The sequence below is a fragment of the Dipteris shenzhenensis genome, chromosome 10 (assembly GCF_047967505.1).
Source record: "Dipteris shenzhenensis isolate YYH24624 ecotype China chromosome 10, Dip_SZ_1.0, whole genome shotgun sequence".
Lineage (NCBI taxonomy): Eukaryota > Viridiplantae > Streptophyta > Polypodiopsida > Gleicheniales > Dipteridaceae > Dipteris > Dipteris shenzhenensis.
The window spans coordinates 14,026,957-14,048,153 of NC_141605.1; the positions used below are offsets into that span (position 1 = coordinate 14,026,957).

General features: G+C 41.6%; 1 protein-coding gene across 1 annotated transcript; it reads left to right on the plus strand.

Moving 5' to 3' along the window:
• The first annotated feature begins 8,127 nt into the window (after positions 1–8,127).
• Positions 8,128–20,875, plus strand: EMB3126 (Ribosomal protein L1p/L10e family). The gene is made up of 7 exons (XM_087380343.1): positions 8,128–8,590; positions 10,329–10,508; positions 11,729–11,783; positions 17,465–17,592; positions 18,959–19,042; positions 20,130–20,255; positions 20,414–20,875. The coding sequence occupies exons 1-7, from the start codon at positions 8,273–8,275 to the stop codon at positions 20,540–20,542; spliced, it is 1,020 nt and encodes a 339-aa protein (XP_087236469.1). The 5' UTR covers positions 8,128–8,272; the 3' UTR covers positions 20,543–20,875.
• The last annotated feature ends 322 nt before the right edge of the window (positions 20,876–21,197 follow it).

Sequence of the window (21,197 nt, forward strand, 5' to 3'; positions counted from 1 at the left end):
GGATCTTCTTGGATGATGCAGTTGTTTCAGGTTTAGAAGGAAAGGTATGGTTCATGATCCCAAATGAAAGGTAGAAGTGATGGGTAGGACCATGGGTTGTCCAAAACGGGAGCAGATTGGTTCGTCTATAAAATGACGATCGCATGCATACTCAGTCCATGCGATTTTACATCCGTTGTTTTCTACGTGTGTGTTTTTTCACCCTTTGTTTCTTTGGTGAGGAGGTGCTATCAACCATGTTGCGAGCAGAGAAGGTTTTTCCTGAAGATGGATTTGAAGGATCCAACGACTCTATGGATACCAGTAGCGGGGAGTTTGAGAGGGGTCTATGGTATTTCGTTATTCCTTTCAAAGCTTTGATTGACGAATTCATTGCCTTCTATGTGTTCTTACACCAATCGTTACTATTGAAAGGTCTTATGAGCATGGTAGAATCGAAGAAGGCTTGCACGGACGATGCATGTTTAGTTATGCGAGGTAAGGATGATATTTTTGCAATTGCTCATATATACAGACCATTAATTCTTGGTTGGCGGTGTTGTCATCATAGTAGTGATCGAAAGAAGTCTTTCTTTGCATGTCCACTATTATACAATTTTGTTTTTCCTCCACACTCTATCTCTTGCTCTTTGGTAAGCTCTCTAGTCACTATCTATGTATATCAGGTTTTGCTTGCCCTTTCGTTCTGCCTCTAGACTCCATCTCTCACTGTTGGCAAGCTCTCTCATCACTGTCTGTCTATATCACATTTTGCCATGCGTCCGCATCATTGCTTGGTTGTTGGTTGACCGAATGTTGATAGTCAAATAGTCAAAATGTATGACCTTACTGGATTTGATAGTCAGATAGTCGTAACATGGGAAGCCTGCATGTTAGTGGAAGCTCCCAAAAGGGAATGAGTGCTGGAGGAGACGTTAGAGCAAAAAATAATTTGCAGTCCGCTTCTCATGTGAACAATCTTACACGCAAAATACACGATGAAGATTTATGTGCAGCAGTTGATAATTTCAAAGATGGATCTGAAGGTTGGGATGTACATTTGAAGGCTTAAAGGAATCCTTGTGCAGCAGAGGAGGTTCCCAAATCTATTCATGCAAGTGGCAAATCGCACTTTATGCGATTGCAAAGCAAGCTTGTGCTAAAGGTAAAGGTTTATTGATTTTTTAAAAAATTTTGCAAACATTTTATATACCTTAGAGATGTTCACAATTGATCTTGCTTGTTCAGTTCGACAAGCAATCTATGACAAAGGGTGCAACTTAAAATTGAAGTGCCAAATTACTCTAAACATAAGGCCACTGATCTAGAGGAGTAGGGTGCTTCAAAAGTCATAGACACCTAGCATGAACTTACTAATACCTGATGGGATATCTCAAGGTGTATGCCCCACGCACACCTTGGTTCCTATGTGTGTGTGCTAAAGGCACAATTAGGTGCCCATAAGCACTGTTAGGTGGTGGTAGATGCCACATAGGATGATTGAGAGATTCTAGGAGCTGATTTAGGAGATGATTGAGGAGATGATTGTGGAGCTTGGTGGCTCATGTAGAGGTGCCTACATATGGACCTCACCTTTCTTCATTCCATAAGCAAGCAAGCATTCTCTCATTTCGTGTTCAGCTTCATGCTTTCCTTTCAGTTCTTCAGCATGGTATCAGAGCACTATGATCCTCCTTGAGCCCATTTGTGCCATGTCATCTTCTTCATCTTCTTCTTCTTCTTCACCTTGCTCTCCATTTTGCACCTTTCTGCCCAACCAGTTTGAGGGCTGAGTTCTCCACCTACAAGCAACCATTCCTAGGGTCCTTCTGGTTGGAGAGACCCTTCATATGGGCAAACTTCCACCTCAGAAGAATCAGATAATGGTGCCCACGAAATCGCACAATAGTCGACTTCTTCTAACACCATTTCTTGCAATGCGACTTGCTGGAGCAGCCATCCCAAAATTCCTCTGAGCCAAGCTTGCACAATAGTATGAGCTAGCTCCTGTCTAGATTTGAAGGGAAATGGTCCACCAGGGACGGAGAAACAGCAAAAAAACTAGTCGACCTTCAAGCTGCTGGCTATGGCGATGTGATGCAGCATTTTGCCTCTCTTCCTCAATGGCTCTTCTCTAGTATACCAACTTTGTTTCTACCTAGAAAGCCCTCTTTTCTTTGCTTTGAAGAGTGAGATACAAGCCCTCCAAGTTCAGGCCTCTATTTTGGACAGTTTTGATAATGTTGTGAGTTTGATGCTACATTAGATGCTACTTTAGCATTTTTGATGTTTTAAAGTGTTGAATAGCATTAGTACAACTGTGGATACAACTTTCCTTTAAGTTGTTATACCTGGATTTGCTTAGAATACTTTCATTTAGCCACCTCTATGAAGCATGCAAGTTGAAGCATCATTTCCATTATGATTTGTAGTATGGAATTTGGTTACAAGACTTTGCTACTCTAAATGCTTGTACTTTGAAGCTCTTCAACTCTTTCTAGCCTTGTAAGAGAGTAGACACTACCCATTTTGGGTTAGACCCTCTCATGGCTACCTTCTTGAATATGGATAAGTTCAATGGTAAAGGCTTTCACACATGGCAGATGAAAGTTAAGTTTGCATTGATGAGGGAAAACCTCTGGGGGCTTGTCAAACCTGCTTCAACTTCTTCTTTAACAGCCTCTAATGCTGGAGAATCCTCAGCTCCTACACGCCCAGCACGAGATCCTGCTAGAGAGGAGAAAGCCTATGGCATCATTGCTCTTGGCTTAGGAGATGACTATATTCATCACATTTCTTATTTGGAGTCTCCTTCTGAAGCTTGGCAGAAGCTTGATATTATTTTTGGTGCTAGCTCTCACATCTCAAAATTGTCACTCAAGATTGCTTTCATTGAATTGAAGATGGCTAGTGGCACTCCTTTGGCTACCCATGTCAATCACATGCGGAGTCTCATGACTCAACTTGCTTCTATCAACTCTCCAATCACTATAGATGATGCAATGGCAGTATTGCTCAAAAGTATGCCTGAAGATTATGATCATGTTGTTACCACTTTGAAAAATCTTCCTAATCCTACTCTTGAAGGTCTTATTACTGCTCTTCAAGAAGAAGAAAGGCACATGGAACTCTGGAGAGGCAATGACACAGCCTTTGCCATAAAAGCTCAAAAGGGCAAGTTTTCACCTTGCAAACATTGTGGGAAGACTAATCACCTCTCAAAAGATTTCTTCAAGATCAATCCTTGCAAACATTGTGGCAAAAACAATCACCATGAAAAGTATTGTAAGGCCAAAAAGGAAGCAACTACAAAACAAGAGATTGCCAATCTAATTTCAGTTGATGTGCCTCCATAAGATGAGGCCTCCTATGAAGATTATGCTTTTTGAACCATCTCCATATATGCTCCAGATTCTCTTTTTATGTTGAGTCAAGGTACTCTGCCTGGATAGTCCTCCAAAAGAATGAAATAAACTATTGTGTGTTTTGTAAACACCTCTGGTCACCATATGATGTAGGCCATGTGTATGTGTTTGCTCCATGGTACCTCGTGCAAACATTGTGTGCATGTACATGCAGGGGAGATAACCATTGGAAGGTCTTATGTATCCCTTTTGTTTACTTCACACCCTTGGGAACCCCTTGCTAGCATGAGATCCTAGCCATAGATTTATCCTTGACCACCATGAGATGGCATGAGAAACTATGAGACTAGATGTATCCTTGACATAGCCTGAGGCATTCCCTTGAGGGGGGTAATGATGGGATATCTCAAGGTGTATGCCCTAGGCACACCTTGGTTTCTATGTGTGTGTGCTAGAGGCACAGTTAGGTGCCCATAAGCACTGTTAGGTGGGGGTAGATGCCACATAGGATGATTGAGAGATTCTAGGAGCTGATTTAGGAGATGATTGAGGAGATGATTGTGGAGCTTGGTGGCTCATGTAGAGGTGCCTACATATGGACCTCACCTTTCTTCATTCCATAAGCAAGCAAGCATTCTCTCATTTCGTGTTCAGCTTCATGCTTTCCTTTCAGTTCTTCAACAATACCTATGCCTTTTGCTGTACATACAATTTCATCCCAATCAGTTGTCACTGAAATGTAGATGCTTCTACATGCACATGTTTGTCATTTATGATAAGTTTTTGGAAGCGCAGTGTTCCTCACTCACATCATACCAATGTCCTTCTCTCAGATTCGATATCAAATTATCTTCTTTTATCCCCCGTTGCATGCATGCAAATTTTGATTTGTGATATACCTTTTTTTTTTTGAAACTATGAATGATTTCTTCTTCAAAACTTATCAATGTCTTTGCCTCATTGTTCTTATTTTAAAATGTTATGTTTTTTTAATTTTCCATAGAAAACAACAACCATGCAATTTAGGTGATGTCTTTGCATCTTGTTTAAGAAAGGGGAGACAACAATAAAGGTGTGCTTTTTCAATGCACATGACAAATGAATTTGTAGCAGTTACTGTCCTATGTTTGCATTTGTTGTGCAATTTATTAAAAATGGAAGGGCGTGTTTGTAATTGGAGAACATTAAACATTGTAATTCAAATCCATGCAAACACATCATAGTGTGTTTTGTTTTAAAACCTTTGAATTTTGAAAGTACGGAATCAGTAGAGATAGGATTTTGCTTCAAAATGTGATATTTTTAAAAACTTATCAAACCTACTCAAATCACTCACAAAAAGCAATAATATGCAAACACATTATAGTGTGTTTTGTTTTAAAACCTTTGAATTTTGAAAGTACAGAGCCAACAAAGATAGGACTTTGCTTCCGGATGCAATATTTTCACAAACTTATTAAACCTACTCAAATATCGCTCACAAAAAGCAATAATGACTTTTTTTAGCTAGTTTGAATGTTGGACCACAAGCTGGGAAAAGATTTTTCAATGGCAATTTGGAGTTTGTGCACCAAGTAGAAGCCGTGGATGGCATGGATGATGGGACTGGCCCTAGTAGAGTAAATGTATCCATAAACATAAACCCCCTAAATACAAATGCTCTCTCAGTACTATCAATAAGTGCAATATCAGAATTTGTTTCTCATTATTTTGCTTTTAAGGGTAAGGTGTTAGCAAAGTATGGAACTTTCAAAGCAAAGTATGTCCCATATCCTATCTACATGCGCATTGATCTAACTGATCATGCATGCTCGAAGACAATCACATTACATGTTCCGCACGCATATGTTCTAGATCTCAAAGATGTTTTCCAAGTTGATGACTTTTTTAGAGTAGAGGGTCCCACCATTAGCAAGCGAGGTTCTCGTGAGGGAGGGACATCTTCTTTTTCTTTGTGTGTCGATGCAACAACAACAGTCTTGAAAGGCGAACCATTTGATGAGATAATTTCTTTTGTTCCGAACAATGTCATAAGACATTATGCACCTTGGGCAGCCAATCAAAATGGAGAACATGAGAGCATCCTTCACATCAATTATCGACTAGTGGCTTTTGTCATCGTCAAGGTGGACCTCAATGGACCACCAACCGATTAGATCATTATCACAGATGGTTTGAACCCTGCAGGTTGTGCGACTATGAGAATCAAATAGTTTCAACGTCAGTACATTTGTTTGATAGGTTATAGTTTGTCCCCTCCCGTCAACTTTCTTTCTCCCTTTGTAGCAGCTATCTTTTGTTGCGAATAGAAGACACACACTTGCTCGTCTAGTGGAGGAGTTTGTCGATGAAGGCATTGTCATGTATGTTGCAAAAAACATTTCATATATGCGCGCGAGGTACACTCTAGGAGTATTTGATCTTATCATCTTAGGAGCAATACCTGAAGGCAATCTTTAAACCACGTTGCATGATGCATTCACGTGCCAAGTTTGTCAATTAGGCTATGGCAAAAAGGTACAACAATGGTACAACCTCAGATGCTAATGACATTGTCCACTGCAATGAATCGAACAACTAATAGTCTTGTCCCCTCTCCTTACAGGTAATTAGCATTCTGCATCTCATCAATCTGAACAATCCCCTTGTTGAATATCATTGTGAAACATGTGGCAGTACTCGAGTGAGCCGGGACCTAGCACATCCATATTGTTACAACTGCGATGGTATCCAAAGTATTTTCCAAGTACCTTCTTTAAAAGGATGTGTTATCTTGCATGACGCCACCCAAGTTGTTGTGCAAGTTTGTGGCCCCCATGTGGATGAGGTCCTTGGACTTCATTGTCCATTCTCGGAGTTCCACAATCGAAGGGTTTTTGCGACGTGATCCATGTTGCTTGAGAAGAGGCCCACATGTGAATTTACTATTAACAATTCAAGTTTTGTGACCTCTTTTACGAAGGCTGCATAGCAAAGATGATGTCTCCATGCTGCCAATCATTGTAAATACCAGCCAATTATCCTCCTTCTTTGCTTCTCTTTGCTTGTTGCCGTGATCATTTTCCATTGTTCGGTTTCTTGCCTCTGTATATATTTTCATCTTTGGTATTACAAAGTGCAATCAAGACCAAGCCCATGAGCTTGCTTCCACTATAAATATTTTCACCCATGAAAAACTATGTACAAACATTGTGGATGTTGGGGCTTTTTCCCAATCTTTGCATTGAACATTATGTCTCCAAGTTTATATATGCAAGTTTCATGATATAAATTTCACTCATCCAAGTTGTTTATGAAGATTGTACTATTTTTTGCATCATTACTTAAAACATTCAAATGCAATTCCCTGCCAACAAACACCAAAAAAGCATTGTAAGTACATAACCTCGACACTGTTACAACACAACACATAAAATTTCTAATCTTCTCAATGGATTCTGCAATTGACTTGGACTCATACAATGTGAAATGGAATGAGCAATTCATTGAGGAAAACTCGAACAACACCGATTTGCTCTCTTGTTTGATAGCCCTCTACCCTACACACACCTACGAAATGATGTTTGATATGCTCCGAGCCGATTCCAAGTCAAAAACAACCACTTAAATACAGTCATAAGAAAACAATTCCCGATCTAATTGGTGGCTGGTAGAACAATCCATCGCTCACAAGGACTAACCATGGAAGCACTTGCATTCGACCCTGTAAGGATCAAGACACATGGGCTTGTCTACACTGCATTATCAAGAGTCTGTGACCCGGCCAACCTTTACTTCCTTTCCAAATTAGAAAAGAAACAAATAAAAATAGACCCACTAGTCTTGCAAGAACTTTCAAGGTTACGAGCAGAATCCAGTTGGACATTCAATTAGATTGACTTCGGCAAAATAAAAACATTGACAAAACATTGCAAAGCCTAAACACATGATCATCTCAATTTTACAAGGACGATATAAACAACTCAAAAAGCATCCTCTGTGCAACCATCTTGTGCTTGTAAGAAACACACAACCAAACAAAACCAACAATGAAGTTGTCATTCTTTGACAGCATCGCAACATCAACAGGGCTGGGCCTAGCAACATATTTCCAAAAGGAGCTAGCTCTGTTGCAACAAATGAGCTCATTCGAACAAGGCTACGAATGCCTACTTTCAATTTTCTAGATAGAATCAATCAAGAAAATAGCAATTATTAACACATACAAATCTCCAAAAACAAAGACACAAGCACTAACACAAAGTATCGAGACAATGTTAAACACAATACCACAAGAAATAATAACTTACATTGTAGGTGACTTCAACATTGACTATAACTCTAATGCAGCCCCAAAGTTAAAGCTCAAGCAACTATTGCAAACCCACGGAATGCAACAACTAATTTCAACAAGTACAACAATACAGGGAACAACTATTGACCACATATGGACCAACTCAAAAGGAAAAAATGCAAAATACGACACAAATTACGTTCATTAGTCGGACCATTCATTGCTGTATACAACAATACAAACAAAGGCGAGAGAGAAAAAAAAAAACCAAACAAAATAAACAAAGAAAGGTAACCATACCTCAGAAGACAACCTAAACGTAACTTTCCAAGGCAGGACCATTGAAGTTACTTCAACTTGTTTTTTTTTTGGAATGCTTGTGAAAGCATGGTATGGTGAGCACAAATTCTCATTGGCGTCACGAAAGTGAGCTGGTGAGAGAGTGTGAAAACTCCCTAGGCATGATTTGGGGGAAGGGGGACAAAGGATGTGGATGGTGAAGAGAACATTATCCATAGGAATTGTGCTGGATGCTTCTCCTTTGCCAACTTACAAACTGAGAACTAAACAGGAAAAAAAACACACACACACACACACACAAACACACAAAAGCACCACACACACACACAAGCACACACACTCAAAGCTTGCTCCAATGACTGCCTCATCTTGCCTCTTGGATCTCTCCACCCTCTCCATCTCCATCTCCATCCCTTCTCGCTCTGCCATTCCCTCCCCTTTCCCTTCCTCCTCCTCCTCTTCCTCCTCCTCCTCCTCCTCTAAACTCCTCCTCCTCAGCAAAGGAGACGATAGGGGCTTCGAATGGCGTAGAGACCCCAAAGACCCCTTCCGTGCCGTCACCGAGCTCTTCCCTACCTTGGACGAAGATGAGGAAGACTCTCCCCCTGCCCCCCCTTCCCCTGCCGTCAAACCCAAGACCGGCAAAGCTGCCTTGCCTCGCAAGAGGGATCGGGTGAGCCCCTGTGCACGCATTTCTTGCCCCTCTGCTTATTCCTCCCGCAGGTATTCCTCAAATTGAAGTTACCCTTTTCTCTAATCACACACCGGAACAGAGAATGTTTTTAAACTTCTAAACGATTTCTTGTTAGCCACCCCCCTACGCTTTGGCATTTTTTAAGCCTGTAGAGAAACGTCTAAATTCGTAGTTGTAATTTCTCTTTGTACTGGGCTATCGTGGAGCCGCTTCAACACCGCAAGTTCAACCGCTCGTTGTCATTGCGATGTGAGGCGTACTTTACGTAGTAGAGTTTCCTATACTTGTTTTTTCTTCCCGTCCAGCCAGCATCAGTCGTATGCGCTTATGTTGTGAATGACGAGCTGCTCATAGTTTCTTTTTCATGGGAGCCTTTACAGAGGGTTAAATTTCACAAGAGCCATCATACTAACAACACTGGTAAGTTTATTATTTCAGCCCTACAGCATGGCATTATTATTCACACTAATGAACTTCTTCTCTACTCGAGATGATATCTTTGCCTGCACCTATAATAACACATGGATGTATTTCTGTATTCTAGCAGATGCCTTGAAGTTTGTTCGAAAGACTCTTACAATCTTCTTGTCTTTAGATGATGTGTGTGATTTAATGTCAGTAAGTCTGATGCATAAGGTTGGCAATTTTGTGGGTATATCTCTGGGTTTGGCCTTCTCCTTTAGTGCTAGCCTTCATCATGGCTGAGTCTGCCCTTCACCTCCGGAGTGCCGACAAAAACTCAGTACGAAGACTTTGTATAAATGGATACTCAAGTATGTGTGGGTGTGTGGATTTGTATGTGTGAGAGCATATTTTTATACTATGGTCTACACCCACTGTTGGGAGCTGATGACGTCAGTGTGGATGTCATAGTAGCTAGTCCCTGCTATGCATGATGGAGTTTATGGTTTTCAACCTTGTGAGTGACTATCATGAGATTGAAACTGCACTATGTTGTGTTTTTAGAGGATGAGTTTGGGAATGTTCCTGGATTCATCTAGGTATATCTCTGGGTTTGGCTCATGTGCCGGCCCTCTCAAAGCTTGTATCCTTGGGCTTCAAAAACGGAGTGGTCGAAGTTTTTTTAAAAACCAGCTTCGGCTTACTTGCAACGTAGGACTGCATTATTTAACCATCTTGCCTCGTGGTCTGTCTTTTGAAGTAAGTCCTGTGGATAAATTGATGTTTCTGCATCTTCAGCAGGTCATGTAGAAGAGGTCATATGTTTGGCTGCATGTGCAATAGTATGTATGTGTGTCTCTTTATTTGAGCAGGTGGAGTGAAGCTTGTTTGAAGAGCTTACAAGCTTCAAGTCTTTGAATGACTGTGTGATGTTGGCAAGTCTGGTGTGTAAGTTAAGCTTTTTTGCATATATATTTCTGGGCTAGGCCCATGTGCTGGTTTTCTCAAAGCTTGCATCTTTGGACTTTCACAAATTTTAGCTTATTTGCAATGTGGCACTGTGTGGGATTATCCATGCTGTCTTGTCTTTCTTCTTTTAGTTGGTGTTCTCTATCAACAAACTCCTCTGTTGAACTTCTACAGGCGGTTTTCTGAGGAAGTCAAAGCAAAGCCAAATGCAGATTAGATCTCATGAAGTCATGTGTGTCCATCATAAGCTTCATTCAGCTCCATAGATATCACCATGGACTTCTTCGCTTGTATTACTCCTCATTTTTTGATTGCAAACGCTTGACATTTGGTTCATTGCATGCAGACACGTTCCAAAAGGTTGTTGGAGTTACAGAAGGTTCGAGTGGAAAAGCAAGAATATAGTCCAGAAATGGCTATTAGATTACTCAAAGAAACAGCGAACACCAAATTTGTAGAAACAGCAGAAGCTCATTTTCGTCTCAACATTGATCCTAAGTATGGAGATCAGCAGCTAAGAGCCACGGTGAGTTCTCTTTGGATGTGTTAAGTGCTTGTAGGCGTGAGATAGCTGCATTTGGATTCTCATCTATATCGTGCGTATTCTTAAACATTAGGGTTGCAAGGAGGTTTGAGGGGATCAATGCAGGTAGGGGTGAATCCATTGAAAGCAATCCCATGGATTCCCTACTCTTATAATACCTCCTGCTCAGTATTTTTGCCAGATCTCGTTATTGCCATCTACTGAAGAGCATCTTGCTGGAAGCCCTTATTGTAAGGAAGGAAAGTGCAACTACACTTGCAAAAACTGTCAGAGATTTGATGATTTCTGACCTGGGACTGCATGAAATTGTTGAACCCTACAGCTTGTTGCCTTTGTTTACCGTAAATAGACCCAAACAGTAACATCTACTTAAAGTGCACTAAGTACAGCCCTTATGGTTGCACCAAACTGAGCACTACTCCAGTGGGTAAAAGGCTCATATTTCTGCTGGTTACTCTTGCTCCTAACATGAGGCTTCAATGGTCTTTTTGGATGGGAGGATGGACCAAAAAGGCTCCCTTGTATACAATGAGGGCAAGGCCATTCCCCCCTGCTGTAATGGACTGACTCAGCTCTGGAACAGGGTTGACTTGAGCCCTACATGGGCCAACCCCTGTGAGGCTATCCTTTGTGGACACCACATTCTTGTAATTGCTATATGTAGTGTCCATGTGCCAAATGCATGAACCCTTTCTTTAAACCCAAAACATATCTTGAAGTGTCAGGCCCCCTTGCTTTCCTCATTTTGGGGGCACTGATCATTAACTTCTGACAGGAGAAGCCAACCTTGTATTGCAGCAAGCACGTTGGAGGGAGAGCTGAGGATGCTATGAGAAGGGAGATGTGGCCATAAGGAAACATGGCCAAAAGAGAGGTGTGAGGAGGAAGCAAGAAGGGGAGGATCGACATATATACTGTCTCCCACCCTCATCATTGCTTCCCCCTTTGATTAGTAATGCTCTCTCACCTCTTTTTCACCCCTCTTTTATCCTCTCTCAACTAATGGTTTGGCCATGTAGAGGATATGATTTATTTGTTTCGTTGGGGAACATGTCAAGAAAGCTTGGAAAATGGTTAACCTTGGAGGATGGTTTTTTTTCTTTTGATTGGCAATATTCAAATTATTTTTATAATTGGTTCTCAATAGTTAGCATGAGAATGGAATACAACTTTACTGTTGGCCTCCTTGCTTTTTGTTGTAGGTGTCTCTGCCTAAAGGCACTGGCCAAGTTGTTAGAATTGCTGTTCTTACACAAGGTATGCCGTTATCGAGATTTTCTCTCTTCAATGAAGTTGTGGGTACAAGCTGTGTGTTAGCCAAGATTTATGCACCATTTTATTTGAATAGATTTGACTCCTAGGTTGCTTCTCCAAGCTAAGTCTAAAGTGGCTAGATGTATCTTATAAAGGATGCATGTTGATACTTAGCTTTGAGGCGTTGAAGTTTATATGTTGATCATTTAAAATTCTCACGTTGATGAGGCACGAGTGTAAGTGTTGTAATTTCTTGTTTTTAAAGATAATTCATAATTAATGAGTTAGAATTTATGATGTCAAGAATCTATTATAATGAGTGATGCTTGAGCCTCCTTACCCTTCCCAAGTGTTTTTTAGTCTTCCTTTTAGTGTATACTTTTGAAGTCCTTTATCAAGGATTACTTTTAGTCCACTTGTGTAGACGTGTATATGTGGCATCTAAAGGGCATTTCTTCCTTGTGGGTTAATTTTAAGTATCTCTCTCTTGTGCAAAAGACAAAAGGCTCATCTACCAAGTAAAAATAAGGCAAATCTTTCTTTATTGAGGTGCAAATGGCTAATGTCGATGGGGTTGTCGGCTATTTTGTTGTTATCGAGATGCTAGTAGAAAACTAGAGAAGAGAATGCTACCGTTGATGGTGTGAAATTTTTATGGTAGAGGTGATGGTTTCCACCTTGGAAAGTGAATGGTAGAGGTGATGGTTTCCAACTTGCAGTGTCACCTATAGTGATGGGACATATGAGGCCTTGGAGTGGGAACCATAGGGAGTATTGGTGAGGTGAGGTTAATCTTGTCAGTTAGTTTTCGAGGACGTGTGACCCTAGGTATTTAGGGAGGATTTCAAGAGAGGCCACCCTCAACAACAGGAGGTGACTACTAGCCTCTTGCCACCCATGACTTTGAAGCTTTTCAAATGTAGGGAAAGATGAGGGTGGGTAGGAGTCTAGAGAGCCTGACATATTCAAGTCGATTGAAGGGATCATTCTTGCCCTGTAGTATTCTTGGGTTTTCATGCGATTTGACACTTGGTATAAGACGTTGAGGTATTGATTTTGGATGAGTTGTCTGTGTGAGTTTTTGTGGGTCAGCAAAGGAGAGTGTACAACTAAGAAGCAGGCGTCCATCATAGATTAATGGTAGCCCTTTCCTGTTCAGAGTAATTGAAAGTTTTACAATGATCATCATAGTCTTCAAATGGATGTCTTTTTGGAGTTTGAGTTGAGTTTTTGGAAGAAGAGCTTCTCTCTCGTGTTTGTGGTTTTTATAAGTACTTTAGGCATGCTTGGGCACTGATGACGACATAAGTGTTGCTTTGCTTGCTAAGTATGTCTTCCTTCTGTTTTTCGTAAAAGTTTTTGTTTACCTGTTTTTTCTTCTCTTTCATTTTCTCTTTTATTTTTTTTGTGGATTTTTGATCTTTAGAACAACAAAAATTCTAAATTTGTATGATTGGACTTATTCTAGTCTTACAAAGGTATATATATTGATTTTGGATGAGCTTTCGTCAAGCTAGACATGAAGGCATATGAAGATGGAAGTGTTTGAAAGTGTGGGTTCAGAAGTCTTTTTTTTGGGGGGGGGGGGGGGGGGGCGGGGGGGAACTTTGGTGTGGGCAGCTAGATGCAATTCATATAATTCAATGGCAGAGTTTACTAATGAGAAGACACTTGTGTTGAGGGCCATATGGGCCTTGGCTCTTCATGCTGGATAACTTATTTCTGCTGGTTAGGAGGGGGTTTGTGCCAAGGTGAGAGGCTCAGTTAGCAGGGCCTGGTTGAGGCTGTTTAGGGCCTGGTTTAGGCCACACTTGAGGCCTGGTCTGACACCTGTTATGGGTTGGTTTGGTTTGACCCTGACCACATTCGGGTCAATCGACCTGAGCAGGGTTGGGTTAACTGGCCAGACCAGGTCTGGCTAACCCACCAGGCCAGGTCAGCAGACCTGGTGGGCCACATCAGCAGCTCCATAGAGGGCCATTTGGCCCTGGTCTTGTATATTGTGTAGGCACAATCTACAGCCTCCCCATGAGCTCTGTGAGGTGCAGTTCTACCTTGGTTTGCAGTCTACATTTAGGTGCAGTTTCCAGCCTGTGTATATGTCACATGTGATACAGGGTGCAGTTTGTGCCCAGGTTTGTGGTCATTATTTGGAGGTTTTCTCAGCTGTACTTGAAGAGCTTTTGCCGTATACTCATGTACAGTCTATTCTCTCTCTAGTCCATAGTTACCAGCCGAAACGGAAACGGAAGAAACGGAAACGGAAGAAACGGAAGAAACGGAGTTTCCGGGCCCCGCCGAAACGGAAACGGAAGAAACGGCAATATGATACAATTTATGTATAGAATTTTATTTTTTATACATAATATAATTATCAATAGAGTGCAATTTGCAAATCATACATAATACAATTATCTAGACTTGAAGCTTCAGCCTTCAAGCATCAATGCATCATTCATACTTCTTGGAGCCAGTGCCTCCTTTATAACTATCTAGGAGGGAGACATGGACCCAATAAGCATCTCTCGGCATTGAGGAGGATGGAGAGGTGAGAAGGAGGATGGAGAGGTCACAAGTGAGAAAGGATGGAGAGGTAGAAGGAGGATGGAGAGCTCAGAGGTAAAAGAGGATGGAGAGGTGGAAGGAGCCTGGAGGATCAGAGCCTAGGTAGAAGTGAAGGAGGATGGAGAGGTTACAGGTAAGATTAAAGAGAGGATGGAGAGAAGAAGGATGGAGGGATGGAGAGCAGGCTGCCAAGCTGCAGCTTTTGCAGGATGGAGAAGATGGAGCAAAGGATGAAGAGGATGGAGAGAGAAGGATGGAGGTCCGAGGAAAACGGGATGGAGAGTCCAAGAGCAAAGGATGGAGGGATGGAGAGAGCTTAGAGAAGGTGGAGAGATCAGCAAGGATGCACAGGAGGAGTGCGATCGGCGGGAGGCGGCGAAAAATGGAGCCTGGCGGCGAAATCACGACTTTTGGGATTTAGGGCAAAAACAGGTTTTACGAAACGGCGTTTCTTCAAGAAACGCCGTTTCCGTTTCGCCGTTTCCGTTTCCAGCCAAGAAACGGCCGTTTCGTGCAACTATGCTCTAGTCGCAGTTTGTTGTTTCTATCTATTCACACATCTGCTCTCTATCTCCATTCGTATATTCCGCTGCACTTAGGCAGTGGCAGCCATGTTGTTGCCCACATGGCAGCCTCATCCCTACAGGTCCATTTACCCTCTTACATACTACGGTGTCAACCTCTTGGTCTCTCCTCGTTTGGGGGATCAACAACTGGGGTATTGAGCCTATATCTCCAACAGCCCCTCTCAATGACACTCTGTGATCCAATGTCAACTCTGTTAAAGAACTGATCCATCAGCTCCTTTGCAGAAGCTCTCAAGAACAAGTCGAGGATATCTTCTGTATCTGGTTATGAATCTCGCACCTCTAGTATCTCCACGAACTTCTCTGCATTGCTTACGAGCAACTGGATCTAGTCGGAACACTTGTATAACTTCTGGTCCATCATCCATGTCATGAACACTCTTCAAAGGCACCAACAAAACCATTGAGTCGTCGCTCTTGAAAGTTAAGAAAGGTACCAAAGATCTTGGGTCTGTTTGCATCCTGTTTATCGATTCCCTATACAATGAGATCGTGGTGGTTTGTCCGTTGATCCCCCACTAGTAGGGATCCCTCCAGCCAACTCTGGAGTGAGTCTATCACCCATTGATCTTCCACTTGTACTGGCATCTTTCTTTGACCTTCAAGGCTCCTACCACCATGAAGGCTTTGACAACATGGTCATTTGGCCTTTTCTAGCATCATGCAGTTGGGCCTGCCTGTAGAACCCTCGTGATCACCACCTTTGATCTGTAACTCGAACTTGTTGTTGCTAATCTCGAAGGTAATCTTGCAGCAGTCATCGAAACCCTCTGCAATGAAAGATTCCCCTCTGTCTATACGGAAGGTTTTCACCCTCCGCTCTAGAGCACTTTTACAAAGAGTGTTCCCAAAGCAGTCTACTGAACTTTTCAGAAAAACATAATTAAAACATATATCCTGGAATTTCAGTCCGGTGATGCTTGCCATAAGAGCAAGCCAAGTACCTCCTATAAGTACCTTGATCTTCCATACCTTCGTGCAGCCCTGTAGGCTGTAGGTATACTCTCCCTTGTGATCTCTTACTCGTCAAGCTCCATCTCTAGGTGCGCTCCTAAGTGGTAGTGGATTGGCCTTCCGATCCCATGACTTAGCAACATTCTCCATCCTCCACCATAGAATCTAAATCTGTGCAACACTGCTCAATGTCTACTATGAACACCATCACCCCTGGGTCTGCATACTCTGTCTCAATGGGACATGACATTGTCTCTAAGAAGAGTTCCTCGGTCACCACATTGGCAGATGATGTGTCTGACTGGTCCCCCTTCTTTGCTCGGTCCACCTTCTTCTTTCTGCAATCTTAGCAAAGTGTCCAAGCATGTTACAATAGAAGCACCTTTTCTTGTTCTTCCTTTTCGTCTTTGTTTTCACTATCAGGAGCGTCCCTGTCTTCATTCTTGGCATCCATCTTTTTCTGTGGCTTCCATTTGGCCACCAGCAAGGCTATCCCTGGATTAACCTTCGTCTTTGATACCATGTTAGAAAGTAGAGGTAGGTGCTTGCTTGATTCCAACACTCCTACGCGCAGAAGATTCACCCTGAGATCACAAGATACTTATGTGGAGCTCAACTCAACTACATATGCTTTACTTAAACGTAAGTGGGCAACTCAGATATAAAAGAGTACTCAGATGTATAGCCAAGAAATAATAGATATATAGATGAATCTCAAGTACAAAAACTTGCCAACATATGTACCAACAGCTCTAGATTCAATCCCTGAGGTAAGGTACCAAAACAGTGCTATGTTTCGCTGCACCCTCTGAAGGAAACCACTCCTCTGTGCCATGCGCCTGTGTGATAGGCTTCAGTAGCTGCGTAAGGCTGAGCTCTCCTGCAAAGATATGCTCCAATGGTGTACTGTAGAGAGAGATCCCTTTGCTGCATCCTTATGCTTGCTCTCCTACTGTGGGTAGGAATGCACCCAGGTGTGCTGGACTTTCGTCCCTGCAAGTATTGGTGAGATAGATCCCTTATTCTCCTGCTGCTCCTAACCCAAAATGGTGACCTGACGGTGAGACTTCAAGAATGCCTGGCCCCCTGCAATGGATGGCCTGAATATCCCCACCAAAGTGGCAGACTGGGCCCTACAGACCAAGCTGACCAGATCTGACCTGACAGGTTCTTGTCTGCAGTCAGCCAACGTAGGCAGTCTTGGTACCCTTTGGGCTGCTACAAACAAACCATAGAAAGGACTCTGATCTGCTGCCCGCTACAGGTCCATCTACCATCATACATGCTGAGAGGTGTCAACCCATTGAGATCTCCTCATTGGGGGATTGATCCTATATCTCTGACAGTTTTTTTTTGGGTTTCTGACTATGCACACATCCTTCTTCGCTTGGCTCTTGTGTGATACCATTCTTTGTGCTCTCCTGTCATGGTTATTATTAAGGCTTTCCATTCAAGGCAACGTATTTTGAGTTGAAAGTTTCTTCTTATTCTGGTTGTCTAGCTACATGATTTCAATGTGTGCGATTCACCTGCAATCCTTAAGGTTTAGTGAATGACAGATGGTCTTTTGTTCGGTAGGAGAGAAGCAGATTGAGGCAAAAAATGCAGGTGCAGATCTTGTTGGAGCTGAAGATTTGATCGAGCAGATTTCTGGAGGTTTCATGGAATTCGACAAGCTTATTGCTACCCCTGATATGATGCCGAAGGTTTCATGCTATACCCTTTCAATATTTTCTGCATAGTAAATAATTTGCAAAGTTTTCACTAAGATGTTTGGTATTCTGGCCTCTGGGTTGAATATTGCTGCTGTCGATTTTATCTGTGTAATAGTAATGACTAATTGAGGGAGGTTTAAGTCCTGTTTACTCTTTTAGTTGAATTTGGTCATCATCACAGCTCTTGGATTTGGTCATGGTTGCTGTTCTTGGAAGGACAATCCAAATCCATCCAGACGTAGAAGTAGAATTGTTTGTATTGGATTAGTATTCTGGGAGAAGGGCTTGCTCATTGTGTTTGGGGATGTTTAATCTCAAAGCGCAGTGTTGTCATCCTTGCAGCAGCTTGAAACAGTGCCAATCTCATTAACCTAGCTTAATTCTCTCGGGTGTTGAAACTGATGATAAATAAGAATGACAGGATCTTGTACTGCATACTGATTGCCTTCCAAGCTTTAAGGGTGTCCAACATCAATTAGTGCCTCGTGAAATATACACATTTGATGTCTTGTTGAATCTCAAGTCACTTTTTTTGTAGTTACAACCACATTTGTAAGTACTTTGTAATGGGAAACTGATTTCTTTTTTCATTGTGGATCTGCTTTTCAAATTTAGTATCACATGACAATCGGCCTTATCAGAGTGGGAAAATTCTTATGGAATTGCTTGAATTTCTCAATTTAGCAATTTAATTGATTCAATTCTTTGAAGGGCTATAATCTAATGTATGTGATCACTTCAAATTTTGGGGGACTTCATCTTTTTACAAAGAAGTGGCTGGCTTGGTGTTCCATTGTTTTACAGTGTTGTTTGTTATAGCAATCCACAGCAAAGAGGCTGGAGCTGCTTGTTAGTCGTGCTTTTTAAAATTTGCAAGTCTTGGTTTTTGCAGCTTGTCAGCTGACCAAATAAAGGGCTGATGCAGTGTGTCAACTTGTTCCTCTACACTTTTCAATGACGAAAATTGGAATATTTTGTAATGACTGATTGTTGCTCTGGTGTACCGTTATATCAAAGTTCTCACAGTTTTGCTCGTGTGCCCGCCATTATCTAGACTCAACTGGTACCTTTTACACATTTAAGTATCTGAGCACACTGCTTCTTGACAAATATGACTTATGTTGCTCTGTTATGCAGCAAGTGTCATAGATGTTCGTAATTGTGGCTTGTGGGCTCATCATATACCCATTGCCTTCGTGTATTCTATGTATTTAGTGCGTGTTGTAATATCATGGCTGTAATTTGTATGTCAAGTGTGGTCATTGTGCTTGATTTAAAGTAATATGACATTGTGGGCTTTGACATGCATGGATGGGAATTTGATATTTCTAAATTTGAGCTTTTTAAATTTGAGCAGGTTGCTAAATTAGGACGATTGTTGGGACCACGGGGTCTGATGCCTAACCCAAAAGCAGGCACTGTAACCACAGATATCTCTCAAGTATGCTGTTCTCTCTCATGTTGGTCTTGGACGGCTTTTCCATTTTGCAAATCTTGATTTTATTATCAGTCAAGCTTTCTTTTAAGCCTGCAGAAAGTGTTCTGTAAGATGACAATATAGTAGTTACAGAAATAATGAAAAAAGTTGTCATAATTTGTGTTTTTGAACTTTGCAAAAGACTGTTTCCCATATGCAAGGGTGGGAAGAAGTCCTAGCCCCATGTAAAGTGGATCGTGCGAGTCTTCCTCAGCTCCATCAAGAATAATAATGCGAACGCTCCAAAGGCGTTAACAAAAGTTTTGCATAACCTAGTCATAGTCTTTGTGATACCCTATGTCTTGCATAAGGAGTGCTGCATCACATCCTGTATGTAGAGTCGAGAAGCAAATAAATTCTCTCTCGGAACTCAAGGAATTCTTTTTTTACAAATCCATACTCATGGTGGTTCTTGGCTCCAAGGATATTCACGATGGTTCACCCTTGGTCCTCAAGTCTCTAAATATGCTGGCTGCTCTAAAATTCTCATATAATCCTCATGATTTCCTTGCATCCAATCAGGAGAGGTAGCAGACATTGTTCAAGCCATCTTTTTCCTATTTGTGCAGTAGGGTCTACTGACCCTTCTTCTTACATTTCGGGTGCACTCATTACAAAAAGTGTTTTTTGAAAAGGCTTTCTCTGGTATATTTTACAAATATCTATGAAACGTTTATGAAAGGTATGTGTGCATTTATGTTTAGTATATGCGTATGAAGTATCCTGTTGAGTCTCACCAAGGGAGAACCCTTCTCCACAATGCAAAATGTGTTGAACTTTGAAACAAAATTTGCCTCAATCATACGTGTTTTGCAGCCACTGCTGGAGAGTATCGATAACTCCCAAATTAGTTTGCCAAGAATGCCTTGCTGTCCTGGACCCATGTGGATCGTGTTGCCATGTTGTTGGACTATCTTTGAAACGTTCTAAAAGAAATCCTTTTGATGGGAGACTGGGTTTGTATTCATTCACTCTACAATTTCTGTAGGGATTAAAATATTGATTAGTTCTTTTGTGTAATAGTTGTGTGGGATTATGTGTTGATGAGCAGGCAATTTCAGAGTTCAAAGCAGGTAAGGTCGAATATAGAGCTGACAAGACGGGTATTGTGCATGTGCCCTTTGGCAAAACATCATTTAATGTGGAGGATCTGCTCACAAACCTTGTAGCAGTAGCAGTAAGTGCAGCTAAGATGAAATTGAAAACGGTTCTGAGTTTTATGGCCTGACAGTCTAATGAATGCTTTTATTTTGGTACTTGCAACAATCCATTGAGGTGCTATTAAGGCAGTGTTCTGTGCTTAATACTGACACTTGTAAATTCAATTGGTTGCAGAACTCTGTGGAATCAAACAGGCCGACAGGAGCAAAGGGGGTGTACTGGAAATCTGCTTTTGTATGTGCGACAATGGGACCTTCAATAAAAGTAAATGTAAATGACCTCCGGGGATATAAGCTTGCGTGACTTGTACCTTTGTAGGATGTCATGGTTTACCTGTCCTTTCTCAAGTTCTCTCTGGGCATTCTCTTGCACTGCCAAAGCCAACATTTTTCTTGTGAAGTTGGTGAGCTGCAAGAAGGATGTTTCTTTGTAATTTGCCACCTTCTATAGATCCTTGTCATCGAACGATTGATATGACAGTTATGAGGATCTCTGTGAGACATCAGTGTACCGGAGATAGGTGGTCCTCTACTTATCTAACCACATTCCAATTTCCACCTGCTGGCTGATGTCCACTTTTGGACAAGGTCTTGTCAAATCATGCATGCTGTTAATATTTGTTCATTTCTGAGTTTTTTTGGTGGCCCAATTACATGACCTAGTGGTAACTTGAGCTGGAAGAAAATTGAGCTAGCATTGGAGCCAATGTCGTATTTTGTGTCATTGCAATGAATTCCAGAATGCTTAGGAGTATTAACATCATTTTGTTTTTGTCTTGAGTAAAGCCTTAATCATTGATTAAGGATTTTACTTGAATAATCTTGACACAGTTGTGATTGTGTTGAAGAGATATTATTAGCATGTAGTTCAATTCCCTCAATGACCATGACCATCAAAGCTGGTGAGTACTTAACTGATAGCCAGCCATTCAATGACAATAAAACGAGAATCCATAACT

What these genes read in the sequence shown, in the direction of transcription:
- EMB3126 (XM_087380343.1), top strand. Translation starts at nt 8,273, where the DNA reads ATGACTGCCTCATCTTGCCTCTTGGATCTCTCCACCCTCTCCATCTCC. An exon ending in TGCCTCGCAAGAGGGATCGG is followed by an intron (nt 8,591 to 10,328) that starts GTGAGCCCCTGT and finishes CATTGCATGCAG; the next exon opens with ACACGTTCCAAAAGGTTGTT. An exon ending in ATCAGCAGCTAAGAGCCACG is followed by an intron (nt 10,509 to 11,728) that starts GTGAGTTCTCTT and finishes TTTTTGTTGTAG; the next exon opens with GTGTCTCTGCCTAAAGGCAC.